Source organism: Taudactylus pleione, unplaced genomic scaffold (assembly GCF_031769625.1).
Source record: "Taudactylus pleione unplaced genomic scaffold, aTauple2 ptg001374l, whole genome shotgun sequence".
NCBI classification, from domain to species: domain Eukaryota; kingdom Metazoa; phylum Chordata; class Amphibia; order Anura; family Myobatrachidae; genus Taudactylus; species Taudactylus pleione.
The window spans coordinates 407,638-426,783 of NW_028285774.1; the positions used below are offsets into that span (position 1 = coordinate 407,638).

Consider the following 19,146-nt stretch of genomic DNA (forward strand, 5'->3'; position numbering starts at 1 on the left):
CTAGACTTTAGTAAGGCTTGCCGACTGTTACATAAACTGGAAAGCTTGGGATTGGATTCTATGGCTGTTGAATGGATAAGAACTTGGTTGCAGGATAGGAAACAGAGAATTGTAATAAACGGAGAGCAGTCACAGGAGGGAAATGTTACCAGTGGAGTACCCCAGGGATCTGTACTTGGTCCAGTGCTTTTAATATCTTTATTGGTGACAAAGCAAATGGTATTAAAGGGAAAGTATGCATTATTGGAGATGACACAAAGGTATGCCACAGGGTAGACACAGCAGGAGGGGTAAAACAAATGACTGAGGATCTGGGTAGACTAGAGGAATGGGCAAGAGCGTGTCAACTACAGATTAATACCAAAAAATGCAAAATCATGTACTTGGGTTTCAAAACAACAAAGGCTAAATCTATATAAGAAGTGAGAAAGTGTCTGTCTGTAGGTCTGTCCTTTATGCACGGCCAGAGTTTTGGACTAGCTCCACCAAATTTGGCATGGTGGTGTTGTTTGACCAGGATTAGGTTTTTGCCTAGGTTTGAACTCTGGACCTCATTCAGAGCCGGACGCTATTTGCGCTCGCTCGTTCAGAAAAAGGGGGTGGCTATTTAAATTGACTGTTCGCTCTTTGCGGTCTGTTGATGCCTCCATGTCTGAACGAGCGAACAAAACATGCATTCGTTATTTTCTAAAAAACGCCCCCTGGCCGCTCACATCATACGTCATGTCCGCTATTTATTAGATTAATCGAGTACATCGAACGGCGTATGAACTGCTCGCTATTCTTGTGGTTGCATTTTCCTACCGCAATCATGCGAGCAGTTCTGGCTAAAAGACACCCAACTGACGTGGTCGATGATGCTGCTTTGTTAATTATGCACACCCATAAAACGCCCGTTTTGACCTTTAGGCACGCCTGCGTTCGGATCTCCACTCCCCATTTTCAAGCACCTTCCCCTGTTACCACCCACAAACGCCTCATTCTGTCGCTCAAATTAGCAGGCACTCGCTATTTTGCGAGCACACGATTTTCGGCCGCACTGACTGGTTTGTGCATGCGTATTACAACCCGTACGCATGCGCAGATGTGTGAACATCGCTCGGAACGAACGAGCGGCCGCTTACGAGCGGCTCTGAATCAGGCCCTCTGTCAGGGCCATACACTGTCACATAATCCAATAAAACAAGGACAGTCTTAAATTACACAGGTTCTGGGGCTGAGGGGCCGGCTTCATACACACACTGGACCTCATTCAGAGTCGGTCGTTGCGGCCGCACGGTCGTACACAACCGATGTTCGCTAAACTGCGCATGCGTAAAGTTCGCAATGTGAACTGTTACGATCAGAAATTTCTCTCTCCTAGAACACAGCCAGGTCATTAGTTTTGAGTGACAGAATGAACCGTTTGTGGGTGGTAACAGGGGAAGGTGCTTTAAAACGGGGGAGTGGAGATCCGAACGCAGGCGTGCCTAATTATGCGAACAGCGTTTAATGGGAGTGCATAATTAACAAAGTAGTGTCATGGCACACGTGACATGGGAGGTTTGAACACTGATTTGATCGTAGAGCTTAAGAGAGGGTATGGTCAACCTTAAGCTCTACGACCAGCTCCGATGGTCGCGATTAATCCTTATATCCCAGGAGATGACGTGTGTGGTGAACGAGAAGGGGGTGTGCTTTAGTCTTATGACCGCTTCTTACCCTCGGACATTCAGCTAACGATCTCATCTTAGGACCGCAACTTGTGATCGCTTAATTTGCATATCCGGGCCCCTTTCCCCTACGACCTTGCGGCGGCAACGACCGACTCTGAATGAGGTCCACTGCCACACAATGGCAGGCTTATGAGCAGCTCAGCACTCAATACATTCAGATCATGGTAGTCCGCATAATCAATCCACAATCTTTGATGCTGGCAAAGCTTAGCATATGGAGATTATAAACAGTAGGGGGGAAGTTGATCACAGCCACAGAGTGCCACTGCGGACGGGCCCCCTTTTGTCCGGGAATGGTACTCCAGTCCTGGCATGCCCCCCTGATGGCAGCTTTGTATTACCATATTACTGCAATTACAGCTGCTAGTTGCTTAGTAGCTGCTGTAGCATATCCATCCTCAGCTGAACCACCCCCTCTGTTCTGCAGTGATTTCTGAAGCTCTAGTGATATTGGAAGCTATGATGATTTCTGATCTGTAAGTTGGTCTCCTAATATACCCCATTCCACACGGTATGAGAATACGCTGCCTGCACGGTCATTTGCTCCTAATGTGCATAGTTACTGTATCCAGGTTATAGGTGAGGACAAAAAAAATGAAGGCTGCAGGTGTACAGTACTTCAGGATCAAGTCATCAACCTGGGCAACGCCGGGTATCCCAGCTAGTATTGTAATAACGGCACCATAATGGAATCTACAGAAGAGGAAAGGGATTTAGGAGTCACTATTTCAGATGACTTGAAGGCAGGTAAGCAATGCACCAAAGCAATGAGGAAGGCAAGTCAGATGCTTGGTTGCATAGGGAGAGAAATCAGTAGCAGAAAGAAAGAAGTGATAATACCACTGTATAGGTCATTGGTACGTCCTCAACTCAAATACTGTGTTCAGTTCTGGAGGCCCTATCTCCAGAAGGATAGTAATACATTAGAGATGGTACAAAAGAAGAGCAACTGAAATGGTGCAAGGTCTACACCACAAAACGTACCAGGAAAGACTAAAAGTTATTACTATGTATAGTTTGGAGCAAAGAAGGGAAAGGGGGGACATGATAGAAACTTTTACATACAGTATATCAAGGGTTTAACAAGGTGCAGGAGGAGGACATTATTCAAAGAAAGAGAAGTATTAGAACTTGAGGACATGCACTGTGACTGGAGGGTGGTAGATTTAGGGGAAACTTGAGAAAACATTACTTCACAGAGAGGGTAGTGGACAAGTGGAATAGCCTCCCATCAGAGGTGGTAGAGGTTAAACAGTAGAGCAATTTAAACATGGATGGGATAGACGTAAGGATATTTGATACATCTCCCCTAAATGGGCTCTTCTCCTGTTCAGACTACACCGATGCTGTTTAAATGCCCAAGCATTGGTCCAGCTAATTTCCTCACCACACAGAGTAATGTCTGACCCAGCTGACTACCGCCATCTCCTGGCTGGCTCGCCCAACTCGCAACCTGGAATAAAGCTTTCTTTATTTATATAGTTTAGCAAAACCTGGAAAAATGGATAATTCAATCAGCATGAAGATATCATTGATGTAATAAACTCTGGATTTAGAATAGCTTCTGCTAACTTCTTACACTAAAATAAACGCCAATCCGGGCAATGGTGGTAAAAGTTAAATATTACTAGCCTTAAGCAATTATCTGCCAGAGTCATGCCTGTGTGTAACATTTTACCCTATCCTAGCAATGCCTGTCCATGAAGTCCATAGACTATGTGTTTCCTGGCTTTATTAACTGGTTTAGAAAACTCTCCAGGGGGCCTATTCATCATTATGGGCCCGTTTTTAGTAACAGGCACATTCATTATTAGGGGCGCCATGAAGCCGCTTAATATTCAGCATACTCTGATGAGTTTTCCGGTGGGAACCAACGCCATCTTTAGAAACTCCATTCCTTCTTATGGGAAGTCGGTGCAGGGTTGCGAAGAGAGATCCGAACACATCTCAACGTGGCTCCTACACTTCGTGCCTTGCGATATGTGTTGACCATACTTGCCGACTTCTCGCTCCCTCCTTCCGGGAGGGAGTCGGGCATTCTCGGCGGGGGGTCATGGTAAAAAGGGGCGTGGTCAGCAAATGGCACAATTTTGGGGGCGGAGTTTGGGGCGTGACAGCGAGATCACATCATTGTGGCACCGCCTCCTCTTCAGAATGATATTAATGGCATTGTGAAGCAGGGGGGCGGGGGCCACGATGAGGCGATTCAGCACGAATCACGTCATCGGCCCCCGGCTGCCGGGGATTTACACTGTAACGGGGGGAAGCAGACGGGTCGCCGGGAGGCTTGCCTGCCTCTCCGGGGGGCTGGGAGCGGCGCCCGATTTTCGGGAGGCTCCCGGCTGAAGCGGATTTGTTGTCACTGCACAGCGCTACAGCGATGATGGATGACGCGCACATGCGCGTTCCATACACACTCTGACGGGAGATGTTGGGGGCTTCCCAGCAGTTCCGGAGCCCTGGACGACACTTGTATGTCTGTGTGTGACTGAGTCTCTGAATCTATATATGAGGTGCTACCGATGCAGCGGCCTCGGCTTTTCTCCATGACAAGTTCCGTTGTGCTTCGTATACAGGCTCTGTCGCACACAGATATACAAATTCATATAACAATAGTCAGCGCAGTCTCCTGGTGCTTCCTAGTACATTGCATTACGACTAAGATGCAATTTTGGGTGAAATAGATGCAAAAAAGGTGTCCGGTGCTAGCAGAGTCACACAGAACCAGGGGGCTCACTGGCGTCAGGCATCTCGTGCCTCATGGCGTATTGAGGCTAGATGTATGAGGACACATCTGTATTCCTATCTGTTAACCTTACTCTACCCTGTATGGAGCCTTGGGCTGCTCAAAGCAGATATATTAACAGTGATCCATTGGTTTTGTATTAAGCAACTTTATAGGGGATATGTAGGAGCAGGAGGACCAATCAGATGGTTACATCTCTGGAAGGTTAAATGTGATTTGTCTTCACGTTCCCCCAATTCTCAGCAGAGGTTATGGGAGAAGCAGGAGGAGCCTTGAACTTGGGAAAAACATCTGCATTAAGTAGAACCCACGGCTCCTACAAGGTAAATAGGTTGCCCCCACCAGGAGAGAGCAGCCAGGTGTTAGGTGTGGGAGTGTGACATAATAAAGTGTGCAGTGTGGGGGTGTGACATGGCAAAGTGGGCAGTGTGGGGGCGTGATGCAGCTAAGTGGGTGGTATGGGGGGGTGCAGTGTTGCAATTGCATCACCACAGCCCATTCCCCGCTATACAAGCTGCGATTCCTGAACTTGTAAAGCAGTGGGTGGGGTTATGACAATGCAATTCAGTGCAAATTGTGTCTTCAAGCCGCCCAGACCGCCTACTTACCTCAGGAACTGGGTGCGGGTGGCCAGCAGGGATACTAGCCTACTCTTACCAGGATGTGGGAGTCTCACCTGAGACTAAGGAGTTAGGTCATAAACAGGGTCACAGCAGTGCAGATTATTTCAGAAGATCAAATGTGCAAACGTGGCTGCATGTGATGGGGCTGTGTCATGATATGAGGAAAGGAAGCAAAGCAAATGGGAACCTGCAGACTGAGCGTTTGACAGTAAAAGGATCAGTGTTCTCGGTATGTTTAGCCGCCGGATCAAATCCTGAAAGTGGCAGCCTGACGGGCCGGAATCCCGACTGCATCAGGTAAGTAGTCTAACCCTCCCCTCTCCCCCCCTAACCCTCCCTTAGTGGTGCCTAACCCTAACCTTCCCCCCTTAGTGCCTAAACCTAATCCCCCTCCCCGCACCCTAAACCTAACCCTCCCGGGGGGGTGCCTAACTCTAACCTCCCCTAGTGGTGCCTAACCCCCCCTTTCCCTGCCCTAACCCTCCCGGGGGGGTCCCTAACGCTAACCCTCCCCCCCCCACAGCTACACGTTAAGACACCCGGCTTACCTTCATTCGGTAAGCTGGGTGTCGGGATTTAGTAGTGGGGCTAATGATAGGCTTCAGGATTTCGACGCCTATCTTTAGTCCCATGTGGGGATGTGGCTGTCGGGATATCGGCGGGCGGAATAGCGCCCGCCGGTATCATCACTACGTTCCTTCTAACTTGAGAACATTCATTTACTAACCACATTTCTGTAACGAAGCAAAGTTAATATATTGAACTCTGCTATTAAAGAAATTATTGTTACTATATCACATATTGCGCTACTTTCTGGTGGGAAATAAAATATATTAAAATAGTTTCTAACCGTTTTGACGTCCATGCTGGAGATTACAGCCGGCATGTGTACATTTAGTATAGAAATATAAAGGTCTGGGCTCTCGATACCCATTATTCACAATAACATGCTGGGGATTTCCTGGCAATGTGTCACAGCAGATACCGGTCTGGTTGCATCACAACAACCACAAGTAAAGTGGAATTTCTTATAGTTGTAGATACACAAAACTAAAGTTAAACATAAAGTTTATTTTAATTGTAGGTTAAACTAATCAGAGGTCATTTGATGCGGATTTAATGCATACTTAGATTTAACATTCTATTTTATATATTTACTATTATATCACTGATGTGTCATTGAAAAATGAATTAAGGGCCATCTGCCACCAAATGTGTCAGAAGTCTAAACAAATTGGGGAAAGCTGTCATACACATTGGCATCATGTTTATAGTGCCACCTGCTGGGCACATCGTTCTGGGGCAGAGCTGCGTGCAAGTCATATTTTTCTAACGGATTTGGCAATGTTTAATACTGAACACGTACCATAGCCAAGCGTACGCACCTGTGAGCGACCGCGGGTAACTATTTTTATGGCTGATTTGAACAAATGCTTCTTTTCTCTATAAATGTGTTTGTCCCATATTTCCATTAGCTAAAGTAAGAAAATGTAAAATATCTGATTGTTATTCAGACCTAATTTCCCAGAAAGTGCGGTGATTATATAGGGTTATTATTAGGGATGTGCAGGCTCGGATAGGTTCGAGTTTGCACGTGGAGTTCGGATTTTTCCCTCCAAAAAAACGGAACTCAGAAAGAGGCAAAACGTCATCTTGCATGGACGAACATCATCATTCCTGGACAAAAGTCCAGGAATGATGATGTTCGTCCGTGCAAGATGACATTTTGCCTCTTTCTGAGTTCCGTTTTTTTGGAGGGAAAAATCCGAACTCCACGTGCAAACTCGAACCTATCCGAGCCTGCACATCCCTAGTTATTATACATCAGGTTGGGGCTGTCCATGTCACTTATACTGTCTCTCTACTTTTACAGGAAATTCAAGACTTTGAGCCGTACGAAGTGTACACCCAAAATGAAAATACTATTTATAGCCAAACATCAAAGGAATTGTACAGTCTGCAAAACGTCATATAAGGTCACAGTAGCCTTGGACTCAGATATATGAAGACACTGTATGACCACATGATGCATTTAGGTGTCAGCCGTCTGCAAAGCTGCAGCTTTGAAGTCGTGTTGTCCGGTTTGGATTTGGAAACAATAAATTAAACCTCTAACATTTAGCTCATGGCATTTAATATGTAGATTATAAGGCGCAACAATCGCTATATGTAAGCAAGGATAACACAGCGATGCTCCATCCGTACCATATACTGGCCATGCTGCAGAAATCAGAGGTATAGAACGGGAACTGAGCATGGAGCCATATATATATATTAGGGATGTGCGCCGACCCCCGTGTTTTGGTTTTGGATCTCCTTCAAGGTTTTGGATCTGGATTTAATTTGCAAACCACCCTCAAGTGTTTTGTTTTTGGTTTGGGCTTTGGATCTTGATTTTTTAAAATAAAAAATAGATAAAAAGTTTTAAAAACAGCTAAAATCATGTAATTTATGCAATCCGAAACCCAAAATTCGGATTTAAAATCCGAATTTCGAACCACAAAAAGATCAGAACCGTGACTCGGATCTCCTCAGGAGATTAGAACCGCGACTCACATTTACCAGGATTCATGAAATTCGGGTGGATTCGGATTTCTGGAGAACCAAACCGCACATCTCTAATATATATATAACTCGAGGTTGTAATCCTGCAAGAGGAGGATGTGTATAGGCTGTACCTGGGCCGCGACTGGGAGGTAACGGGGGCTGGCAAATCCGGCACATGCTGATGGGAGTGTCCTGGCATGTCTGTAAAACACAGGACCCCATGCTCAGTGGATGCGTTTAAAATACAGATGACGGGGAAGCCGTCTGACTAAATCCTGGCTTCTAATTCCCGACGCAGAACTAAAGGCAGTTGTAGAAATTCCGACGCCTGTCTAGATCCCGACGCCCGTATCTAGACAGATGGCTGGGAAGTGTTTGCGCTTAGCCACAGGGTGGGTTAGGTTTAGGCACCACCCCGAAAGGGTAAGGTTTAGGGTGCGGGGAGGGGGGGTTAGGTTTTGGCACCACTGGGAGGAGGTTAGGGTTAGGCACCACTAAGGGAGGGTTAGGGTTGTAAGAGGGGACGGTTAGGGTACTTACCAGCCCCAGTCGGGATCTTTAACGTTCGGGCTTGCAGCGTCGGTATTTAGTCAGACGGCTTCCTGGCTGTCGGCATTTCATACCCAACCCATACTCAGATGGGGAAACTACGCCTACCACAGGGTGACAGATGTGGCATCTAAAGACGCACCAGATGGTAATGCGGCATCTATAAATGCTGCAAGGGGATGCACGTATATGTACACAGGGAAAGGGGTTTGTAGCAGCTATTAGAGTACAGTTGCATACACTACTGCTACAAAGGATGCAGCCTCGCCCATGTCTGCCTCATAATCAACCCCTATATACCATTATATACTCCAGTCTGTACTTTCAGTGATAGGGAACTGGTTGATGCGAGTACAGATATTGGTGGATGCTGTATGCGAGGTGACATAATAAATGTGAGACAGGCAGGGTATAGGATTTAATTCAATACTGACTAGAACAAGTCCTATTATGTCGGATGTGAAAGAAAAATTCGGACAGTAAAAAAGTAATAATATTAATAATTTATATACTTTTCACCTTTTGTAAAAGGACCTTTCTATAGGGCCTGCACTATTACATGTACTGTACTTTCATACTATATAGAGAACCTTAGTATTCATGAAGGCTCTTAATGAGTTATGTATCACAAACTGCACATGCGGCTGTACTTGTGACCCAACACACGACAACGATAAGGAGACACATTTTTGCAATTGAAGGTAAGATAGAGAGTTAACATACTGGAAAACAATTTCAGACCCTCCAACATGACCCCTTCCATCAGGTACTAAATGCTCCGCTCCTGGACTTCCCTCTTAATTTATGATTGCCGTCACCTGTGTTGAAACACCTTTATGAGGGGCTGCCATCAGGGAGGGACTGCTGGGACTCCAGTCCCAGGCCCGGAGATAGAGGGGGGTCCGGGTGGAAGTGGTGCAGATTGCACCAGCAGCCAGGAAAAAATAACATCGCCAGCATTTTACATATGGCGCTGGCCGCAAGCCAGTCAGAGCTCGCTGAATGGCAGCCAATCAGGAGCTGCCATAGCGGCAGCTCCTGATCGGCTTCCAGACCACAATCTGTGATTGGCTCTTGGCCGATGCCATATTCGAAATGCCACCAGCACTTGTTTCTCCATGCCTGGCTGAAGAAACCAGGTATGTACTGTAGTTCCTGACCCTGCCCTGTGTCCCCCCCCCCTGTCCAGCCAGCTTTCCCTACCCCCCAATTCCAGACAGCCTTCCCTGCCCTGTGCCCCTCCCCCTTTATCCAGCAAAACTTACCTGCCCTGTGCCCCTCCCCCTTTATCCAGCAAGACTTCCCACTCCTGTGCCCCACATTTAGTTCAGCCAGCCTTCCTTGCCCTATGCCCCACTAGTCCAGCCTTTCCTGCCCCTCCCAGTCCAGTCAGCCTTCCCTGCCCTGTTCCCCCCCAGGTCCAGCCAGCAGTCCCTACCCTGTGCCAAACCCCTAGTTCAGCCAGCCTTTCCTGATCTGAGCCACCCCAGTCTACCCTTCCCAGCCCGTGCCTCCCCACATTCAGCCTTCCCTGCCCTGTGCCCCCCAATTTAAGGTCCAGCCTGCCCTGTACCCCCCCATTAAGGTTCAACCCTCCATGCCCTGTGCCCCAATAGGCCCAACCCTTCCCTATCATGCTGTTTTAATGATTTGTATGTGGGCCTGGCTATTTCAATGTTTTTTTAATTAGATCCAGCTTTTATGTGGTTCCGGACTATATATATATATATATATATATATATATATATACACAAAATGGCCCCCTTAAATAGCTCAAAGTGTAGTCAGCTATGCAATCCAGCCACAGGAAATACTGCATGGCTGTATAGCAGTGAGCAGGGGTGTATCTAGGGATCCAAGCGCCCCTGGCAATGTAATGGACTGGCACCCCCCCTATGCAGAGCCCCCAGTAGTAACCCTCCAGTAGCAATCCCCCTATGCTGCGTTGCTCCCATTAGTAGCCCCCCCTATACATTGCCCCCAGTAGAGTGTCCCCCCTATACAGTGCAACCCCCCCTAAATTACCCCCAGTAGTGGTCACCCCTATAGAGTGCCCCCAGTAGTGGCCACCCCTATACAAAGCGGTCACCCCCTATTTCAGTGCCCCCCCTACACACACACACAAAGAGAGAAAAAAAAAAACTTACCTGATCCTTGTTACTGACGCGACCGTCGCTGTCCGCTTAGTTCCGCCCGCTCTTCTCCTGCATGGGAGAGACATCATACGCCATGACGTCTCGCCCATCACATGCTGCAGAGGGAGCCGGAAGACGGAGCTCATTAGTGAGCTCCAGCCGGCTCCCTCCGCGGACGATGCAGCAGCTAATGAGAGTCAGCAGACTCTCATTAGCTGGATGCTATTACAAACACACAGCCGCCGCTGGCGGCTGCGTGTTTGTAAACTGTGTAGGGCAGACCGCTATCACTGCGGTCTGCCCTACACTTGTGGGGCCGAGGGACTTGTCCACCCCTTGGCTACTGGTGGCACTGCCGGGTGGCGCCCCCCCTTTAGTCTTCGCCCCTGGCGAGTGCCATCCTGGCCAATGGGTAGATACGCCCCTGGCAGTGAGCAGTAACAGTAACTAAGCAGCAAAGACGCCTGAAACACCAGTAGAACAGTGATTTATTCACACAAGCTACATGTACAGAATAAACTGTTTTAGGGCTGCCTGTAATTTGCTTACTCTTCATCCTATATAGAGGGACATGATCTACTATTACCTAGTGGTGCTATGTATGACACCCCTGCCCACCATACGTTTTTAGGGAATATAACTGATTCAGAATTAACTTCACTAAGAAAAGACAGACCAGAACACACACAAGGAGAGAGCATAAACAGAAGGGGCTGGAGGCACCGTTAGTGACATCTGTTATCATCCTTATAGATATGTGTATGTGGGAAACCTAAAGGCGCTGCATAAAATCAGGGAGAGCAGCTTGTGGTTACCCACACCTCTGTATGAACAATATAATGAAACATTTTATATAACCTTAAGCGCTACCTTTCAAAAATAAGACATGTTCAAGTTCATGCAAAAAAATGAATGCAGAGAAAATATTCTTAGACGGTGAGATCCCTACAAATCCTATGTGTCCGCTGTCTCTAGTATATAGTCATATTACACCAAACTGAATGGGAAAATATGCAAAATTTAATACATTTAAAAGACAGTAAATACATAACTTAAAACAGTCCTGTGTTACAATATCCAAGATAAAATGTATTCACATGATAAGGACGAAAAAAATAATAAAATTGGCAGATGGCTGCTTTACCAGGCACAAGAGGTAAACATGGTGGGTATAAAAGGAAGATGATTAATCCAAATTCCTCATCTCCCTTGATAAAGGGACAGGTAGTCCCGAAACGCGTTGGCAGGACAGGAGGTGCTGGACCAGGCTGCCACACCAAATACAGAAGACATATGGGAATGGATATGAGGCGTCCGGATTAATCATCTTCTGCATGAATTTTTTGGCATAAATTTGAACATCTCTTATTTTTGAAAGGTAACGCTTAAGGTTATATATATTTTTCTTAATCTGTTATAATCCCCTCTACACACACTTTAAACCTTGATGAAGCAGCACTATCATCAACACTGCTCTATTTTATCCCTACCTACAATAGCAAAAACTGCACCTAGAGAGAGATCATTACAAACTGGGCAAAAAACTAAGATTAAGAGACCATTATGTTGATGATTGCAACTGTGAAGTTATGGACAATCATATGATTTTTTTCTTTTTAAACAAACCCATTTATTTTGAATCCATGTCCGTGAACCACAATCTAAAAGCCTTTCTAAAGGTGAGTACACACCTGATATATCTGCAGACTGGGCAGAACATACAGTATGTCCTGCACATGGACTTCCAGATTCGTCATGACTGACGTCACAGCTGGGAGGGAATTTACATGCGCCTGCCCAGTTGAGCTGTCAATCACCGCCGGCCTGTGAAGCTATATTAGGCATCGACTGTGCAGTGCAGCCAACTCGATATGTCTGTGAACGAAGTTGTTCACACACTATTTGCTGGTACGCACTAGTCGACGCACACACGATATATATCGTCCATTCAATGGTCAGCCTGTGTGTACCCAGCTTCAGTCTTGCTGGGTACACACAGGCTGGGTACACACTGACAGATGTATTGGTCCATCAATTGATCGGCCAATATATCTGCTGCCCGTCGGCCATTGTGTGCAGACGATATGTCTGTGAATGACGTCGTTCACAGACATACCGCATTGGCTGTGCTGCACAGCCTATGGACAGATATTTAATATGCAGACATATCTGTCCATCAGCAAGTGTGTACGGGCGGTCTGCAGACCACCCGTACACGTGCAGCAGCAGCCGCAGGGAGGGGGGCAGACCTTCCACCGCCCCGCCCCCCGGCCAGCGGGACACGCGGCTGCCGGATAGATGATAGTCGTTCAGTGTGTATGAACAACCATCATCTACAGATATATCTGCAGATCACTCCATCTGCAGCTATACCTATCAGGTGTGCACCCACCTTTACACATCATGACATTAGCTCTAACTGGAGTTCACACTGTGTTTACAGCACCTTAAGCTCAGCTCAGCAGAAGGCTATTATATCTCTGCATGATAATGACTCCAGTGTTCTGTGCCCTGCCTTTCAGATTATGATAGAGATATTCGAGAACAATTGAGTGATACCAGTACCTATTGTGTGATCACAAATAACCCCATGTATAGGATTAAACGTACTGTTGATACTATTATGAATGGCCATTTCGGCAGGTTGAATCAATGCTCCACTTACCAATTTTCTGAGAGTTGAACATCCGATCTGCCCTATACTGTACTCCTAACCTAAAATACACAAATGTTTAAACAGACCCCCTGGCAGACCAATCATCTCTACCATTGGTTCTGTATTACAGCCAATTGCACAATTTGTTGATGCAATGTTGCAATGTCTAGTCATACAGGTCAGTAGTTACATCAGAGGCACTTATTGTCCCTAATAAGGGCTATATGATGTACGGCTTGCCTGGAATCGGTATGATTTACCGCCGGACCCATGCCCGGCTTTTGGAATCCCGACAGCGGCATCCCGGCAGAGGAGGAAATCCCGATCATCCAAGGTAAGTATTATCTAACCTAATTCTACCCCCTAACCCTAACCCTCCCTTAGGGGTGCCTAACCCTAACCTTCCCCCCCAGTGCCTAACCCTAAACCCCCCTCTAAGTGCCTAAACCCCCCCTTCCCCGCCACCTAAACCTAACATCCCGGGGGGGTGCCTAACCCTAACCTACCCCCGGGGGTGCCTAACCCTAACCCCCCCTTCCCCTAGCCTAAGCCTAACCTCCCGGGGGGGTGCCTAACCCTAAGTCCCCCACGGCGTGCTCGACGAGCCTTCGATCGGGATGCCGGGCGCCGGTCTCCCGGCATCGGTAAAATGACAGGCGTCTAGATTGTCATTTAACCCTCGCCGGGATTAAGCAGTCGGGAAGCCGGCTGTCGGGATTAGGTCCGCTGGCTTCCCGACTGCATACCCCTTGCCACATTGTTATTCCCCATCAGGCAGGAATTAATGCCATGAGGTGCAAACTAATCAAAGGTCCTAACACCGGAGCTCTCATTGAGTTTTTATGTCCTCTGATTGCACTTGTGTTGACGAACAACCACTTCCAATATGGTGCTGGATACTACCAGCAGAATGCTTGAACCATGATGGGTTAAAATTTTGCTTCGGCATTTGCCAATTTATATAAGGCTGAATACAAAAAAAAATTATATTTACCCTAAAACTGGTCCCAGCTGTATTTTATATTTATACAGTAGATTAATTTTTTTTTTGTTATTGACCAGCACCCAGGAGGCTTTTGAGTCTATGGTCGTGGAATTAAATGGACTGCATACTCCTATTAGGATTACTTATCAAGTCCACACAGACAATAGTGCCTCCCTTAGGAAAATGGTTACATAGATCTGGTGGAAGAAATGAAACAACATTAATTAAGACACAAACAGACCACAACGCTATTTTGTGTGCCAATATCCACCACCCTCCTGCTCTAATAAATGGCTGATCAGTTTCCCAGTATATGTGAGTTCTCTGAATGAATTCGGACATAAATCTTATGGAGAATTAACTAAAAGATGATCCAAACATTTTTGCAGAGGTTACTCACCCGTGGTTTTGAATAATTGCTTAAAGAAAGCTAGAAATAAACATGAAACATGCTTCTGATGTCTCAACCAAACAAGATAAAACAAATGGAGGAATGGTTATTACAATCACCTTTCATGCTAACTCAGCTGTTTTAATAAATCGATATCTCAAAATTGGGACATTATTAAATCTGACAAAAGGCAAAAATTTAATTATATGAGACTCCTAATATCATATAAGATGGGACACAATTTGAGGGACCTGTTTATAAGGTCAACACTCAACTTCCAAGTGTCCCAAAAAATATGTGGCTATGTTGACAAAAAACTACTACAGTATAAGGGGTCTATGTACTAAGCAGTGATAAGTGGCAGAGTGAAAAGTGATAAGTCTGTGATAAGGTGCCAGCCAATCAGCTCCCAACTGTCATTTTTCAAACACAGCCTGTGAGATGACAGTTGGAAGCTGATTGGCTGGCACTTATCACTGCCTAGTACATAGACCCCTTGGTCTCTTGGGTTTACAACTTGCTGTGCTCACTGGATCAACTCTTAAGCACCCACACAAGGTCACCAAGATCCCAATTACTTGCTCCACTGAATATGTGATTTACTACTGGATTGACCTTGCATCCCTGTCTGTGTGGTACGAGACATAAAGGAAATCTCTACTTAATAATTCAACTCAACTCTTTGTATTAAGAGTCTGTGAAATAGCTATAATTTAACTTGTCAACCTATGTTGACTCACATCAAAAGCTACACAGCTACAGATTTAGTTTTTTACATTGTCACATATGGGACATTTCATGGACTGACCAATTTAAGGATGGTTCGCTAATCACAGATTCTTGATTGATTGTGGGAACTTCCGATAAGCCAGTTTTGCTGAACTTGGTCACTCGCTGCCGTGTTTGAGATATATTATTATAGATCACATACTCCGCCCTTTACAAGGACATGACAGAGGGAAAGTTATGCTCCAACGAGAGACCAGGAGGTTGTATGAACTCCAGATTGTGAGCCCACGGGATTGAATGAACATACAGTATTCAGTTTAAGTGTTTCCTATAATACTCGGTGGCCAATGGACTATTGTTTTTCTGTAATACTGAATGACTAGGGTGCTGGTTCTATTTTTCTATTTTTTTCCTTTATTTTTTTTTCAAAATGTTTTTCCATTAGTTATGTTTTTGTGTTGTGCAGGGAAATATTTTTTCTTTACATTTTTCAATAATTTTATAATATTTTTTAGTTATTTCTGAATTTATGGTTATATTTTAAATTTTTGCATAATTTATATGAATATAAATGATTTTAATATCAACATGTACTGATTTATCATAGGACTAGATTAATCCCGCACCAGTCTTGTATTATATTTTTATCCTGTGGGATTCTCTCTCAATGTAAATATAATTGTCAGTGTCTCCTATTCCTGTAATCAAATATATCTGTTATTGGACAGTGACAATCTAATCCGGTGTCTCCACAGGAAAATCTCACAAGGGGTGCTACCTTTACCCCAATAACTAATACTTTACACAAAAAAAGAGAAAAGTGGGGTATTTTGAATGGTGCACAATAAGAATCCCAATTTATGGTAATTGCTTGATTGTATAGTATTGAAATTAAAATCAATAAATCTTTATTTAATAATCTTAAAATGTGTTGTTCAGGATATCGAAGGCGAAATATTTGTAAAAATTATAGTATTTCTGTGTACGAAAAGTTATGAAAATTGTGTATTAAAAAGAAAAAAAAAGTTTCATTTACCGCTGATCTGTTATATGTATTATTATTTCTTCTTCAAATGTGTTGGTTGATATATGTTTCAAGCAAACTGAATGATGTTAATTTGATTACTAGTGTGTATATCTCATATCATGTTGCAGATGGTCGGGTAATTCCCGTTCGTTACCTGATCTAAATGCTACTGAATGTACTATATAGATCGGCAATGTTAAACCCTATTGTAGTTTCAGTGTATGAATATTAATAGTTACTTAGTAACTTTCAATAGGTTTGTTTTAAAGTAACAATCTAATACATTGTAGCTAATATAAGTGTCCACACATCTTCCCTATAATGATTCTTCATTGGTGGGATATAGTAGCATTGTTTTGCTTTGGAGGATAATAGTATTCCTCCCTGTTAATACTTTTTCTATTGCTACTGGTGTTTTCAGGTAAAGATACATTCATGTTTATTGTTCAATATTGATTATTGTTGCTACGTATCAGATAACACTAGTATTTCAATCGCTATTACCGTGCCCGTGTCTCCAGTTATGTCAGAGATTGTTATATTATACTCCTGTAATATGTGTGGACCTCAATAAATTATGTTACGTCACAGATTGAACTCTTGCTGAAACTTATTCTTGAGGCAACTATTAATGTTGTTGTCCCAAACCCCCGCTTTCCCCTCTGATAATGCTGTGCACGTCTGTACACACTGTCAAGCTGTGTTCTCAGCACGGAGAACTCTGTTGTCAGTCTCCGTATAATGGAGCGTACACACGGTCAGGTTTGTCAGACTTGTCAGATTTGTCAGATGAACGATTGAACGATTGAACGATTTTTGACTGCATTAAAATGAATGGAATCGTCCAAGTCTGACTGCAAACCCATCAGATGTCAGATATCGTTATCTGACAAACGGGAACGCGCATCGTTGATCGTCCATCGTTCAGGCATGTCAGATATGAACGATTTTCCTTCAGATATGAACGACTGAACGATTTTTAAATCGTTATCGTTCATATCTGAAGGAAAAATCTGATCGTGTGTATGCACCATTAGTGTTGCTGAGCGCGGCGTTTTCACATGTGAGCTAAGCCGCTTCTGTCCTCAATATCAACTTCGGTGTATTGTTACATACATAATACATTTGTACTTTCAGACACATTCAAACATATAATATGGTCATGATCAGCAGTACAACACCACAAAGCAGACAGGTGTTGTCCTGTCTACACTGGATATAGTCATAGGCAAACGCAGGAGGGGGGGGGGGGTTCTGTCTGCCTGGAAACCCCCCTCCCCAGCACGCACCATGACCATAATAGAAATAGTAATATAATAGAATGTTACTAGTGCTGCATGTTCTTCTCAGTATCACAAATGAAATGATTAGCACCATTTGTGGATCTTTTAAAATGTGTCAGCTAGTAATATATACACCTGTGCACCAACTAGGACATGTAGAAAACATGCACTGTTAGGGGTGCACTGCTATAGACCATCAATAGGGTGTAATAATACACTATCCAGTACATATGGAGACCGATATGTACATATATATGTCCAGGACAGTGCTAGGTTCTTCTGCCGCTCCCCCAGACTCTCGGACTTGCTCTAATGCTCTGGAATGGTGGCCACATTTGAAGAAAAACATTCTGCTCAGACAGGATGGACCTACTGCCGCATCTAATGGCTTCCTGTGATCGCTGGTCCTGTATATGCTGGAATTATGCAACACAATATACTTTGTATGTAACATATTAAAGCTGGATAAGTACTAATTCTGCCCTCTTCATGGACTGGCCACACTCGCTCTAAAATCAGGCATTTGGAAACCCCCCTCTAGAAATCCTGCGTTTGCCACTGATAGTTGTCCTGATGGCGGTCCCTGAGAGGATCGAAACGTCGACAATATGGTGATATTTTAAAGATGTTCCTATTAAAGATGTGATTTTATTTTTATTTTCTACCTGGTGAGTGCCTATTTTCTATTTTTGTATTTCGGATTCTGTCGGATTCTTAAGGAGCACGCCTTTGCATGTGACTTGCAGTTAAAGCTTTGAGTTCGGACTTACAGATATATATATATATATATATATATATATATATACACATACATACACACACACACTGAATCGAAACAATAACGTGTTGGCATTGACCAAACTTAAACTAAATCTACCTATTCATCTATAGCTATATATATATCTATACATATGCAACTTGACGTGACATCAATTCCACTAGTAGACAGAAGACTGGAGAGATATTGACCCATGCCGCCTGGACAACTTTCCCCAGCTCTCTGATATTTTTAGGTGCAGGATCTTGGGCTGGGTGGGTGCTGGTGCCTTCTATGAAAGATTCCCGGTACACAGGTGACAAAATTGATCGAGTAATGTAGATCTTTGGAAATGGAAAGTCCCATCCGTTGGCACCCACTATCATGCCACGTTTGAACTCTAAAAATTCACATTGCCTTGCCATGAGCAGTCTAGCCAGTGTTCAAACTGACTCCTGAGATATGCTCATGTGCATCATAGTAAATAACGAGTATATTACAGTATTACAGACTCCAGACTCGGCATGCAGCTTCGATAGTACCAGCAGGCAGACATCAGGTAGGATCTTAGTAGTAGCTAGTAATTGCCTGGCAAAATCTCCGGCCGCTGTGAACAGCGTGTGATGTCATAAGGTCAGAGGTCCCATAACAAGTTTCGCCAACAAAGTATTTCGTCGTCTGAAGATCTAGCATTGTGGTCTAATTTAGCATCAGGTCTAATTAGCATATCAATCGCATTTAACATGCAGCATTGATACAAATGACCAACATGTTTGTAAGAAACAAATGTTACATCAAACAGTTACATAATCACAATCCACAGTACAGCAGCATAATAACATAAACTTGTAAGGTTTTTATGTTAATAACAACCATTTCATAAAGTGCACTATTTACAACAATTAAACCAATTCATATCCAAAAATTATATAAAAAGTAAAAAAAAAAATTCAATAAAAAACCTTTACATGAATATTCACTATGCTGTATGGTATTTTAATTA

The 19,146-nt window shown here is 44.2% G+C and overlaps 1 protein-coding gene across 1 annotated transcript in view; it reads left to right on the plus strand.

Annotated features, from left to right (window-relative positions):
• The window catches only part of LOC148442974 (cell surface glycoprotein CD200 receptor 1-B-like), a 69,859-nt gene extending 62,800 nt beyond the window's left edge, over positions 1-7,059 (plus strand). Inside the window, exon 6 of the mRNA XM_088463441.1 lies at positions 6,958-7,059. Within this exon, the coding sequence (XP_088319567.1) occupies positions 6,958-7,059 (102 nt within the window). The remainder of the gene's footprint in view (positions 1-6,957) is intronic.
• Positions 7,060-19,146: the final 12,087 nt, after the last annotated feature.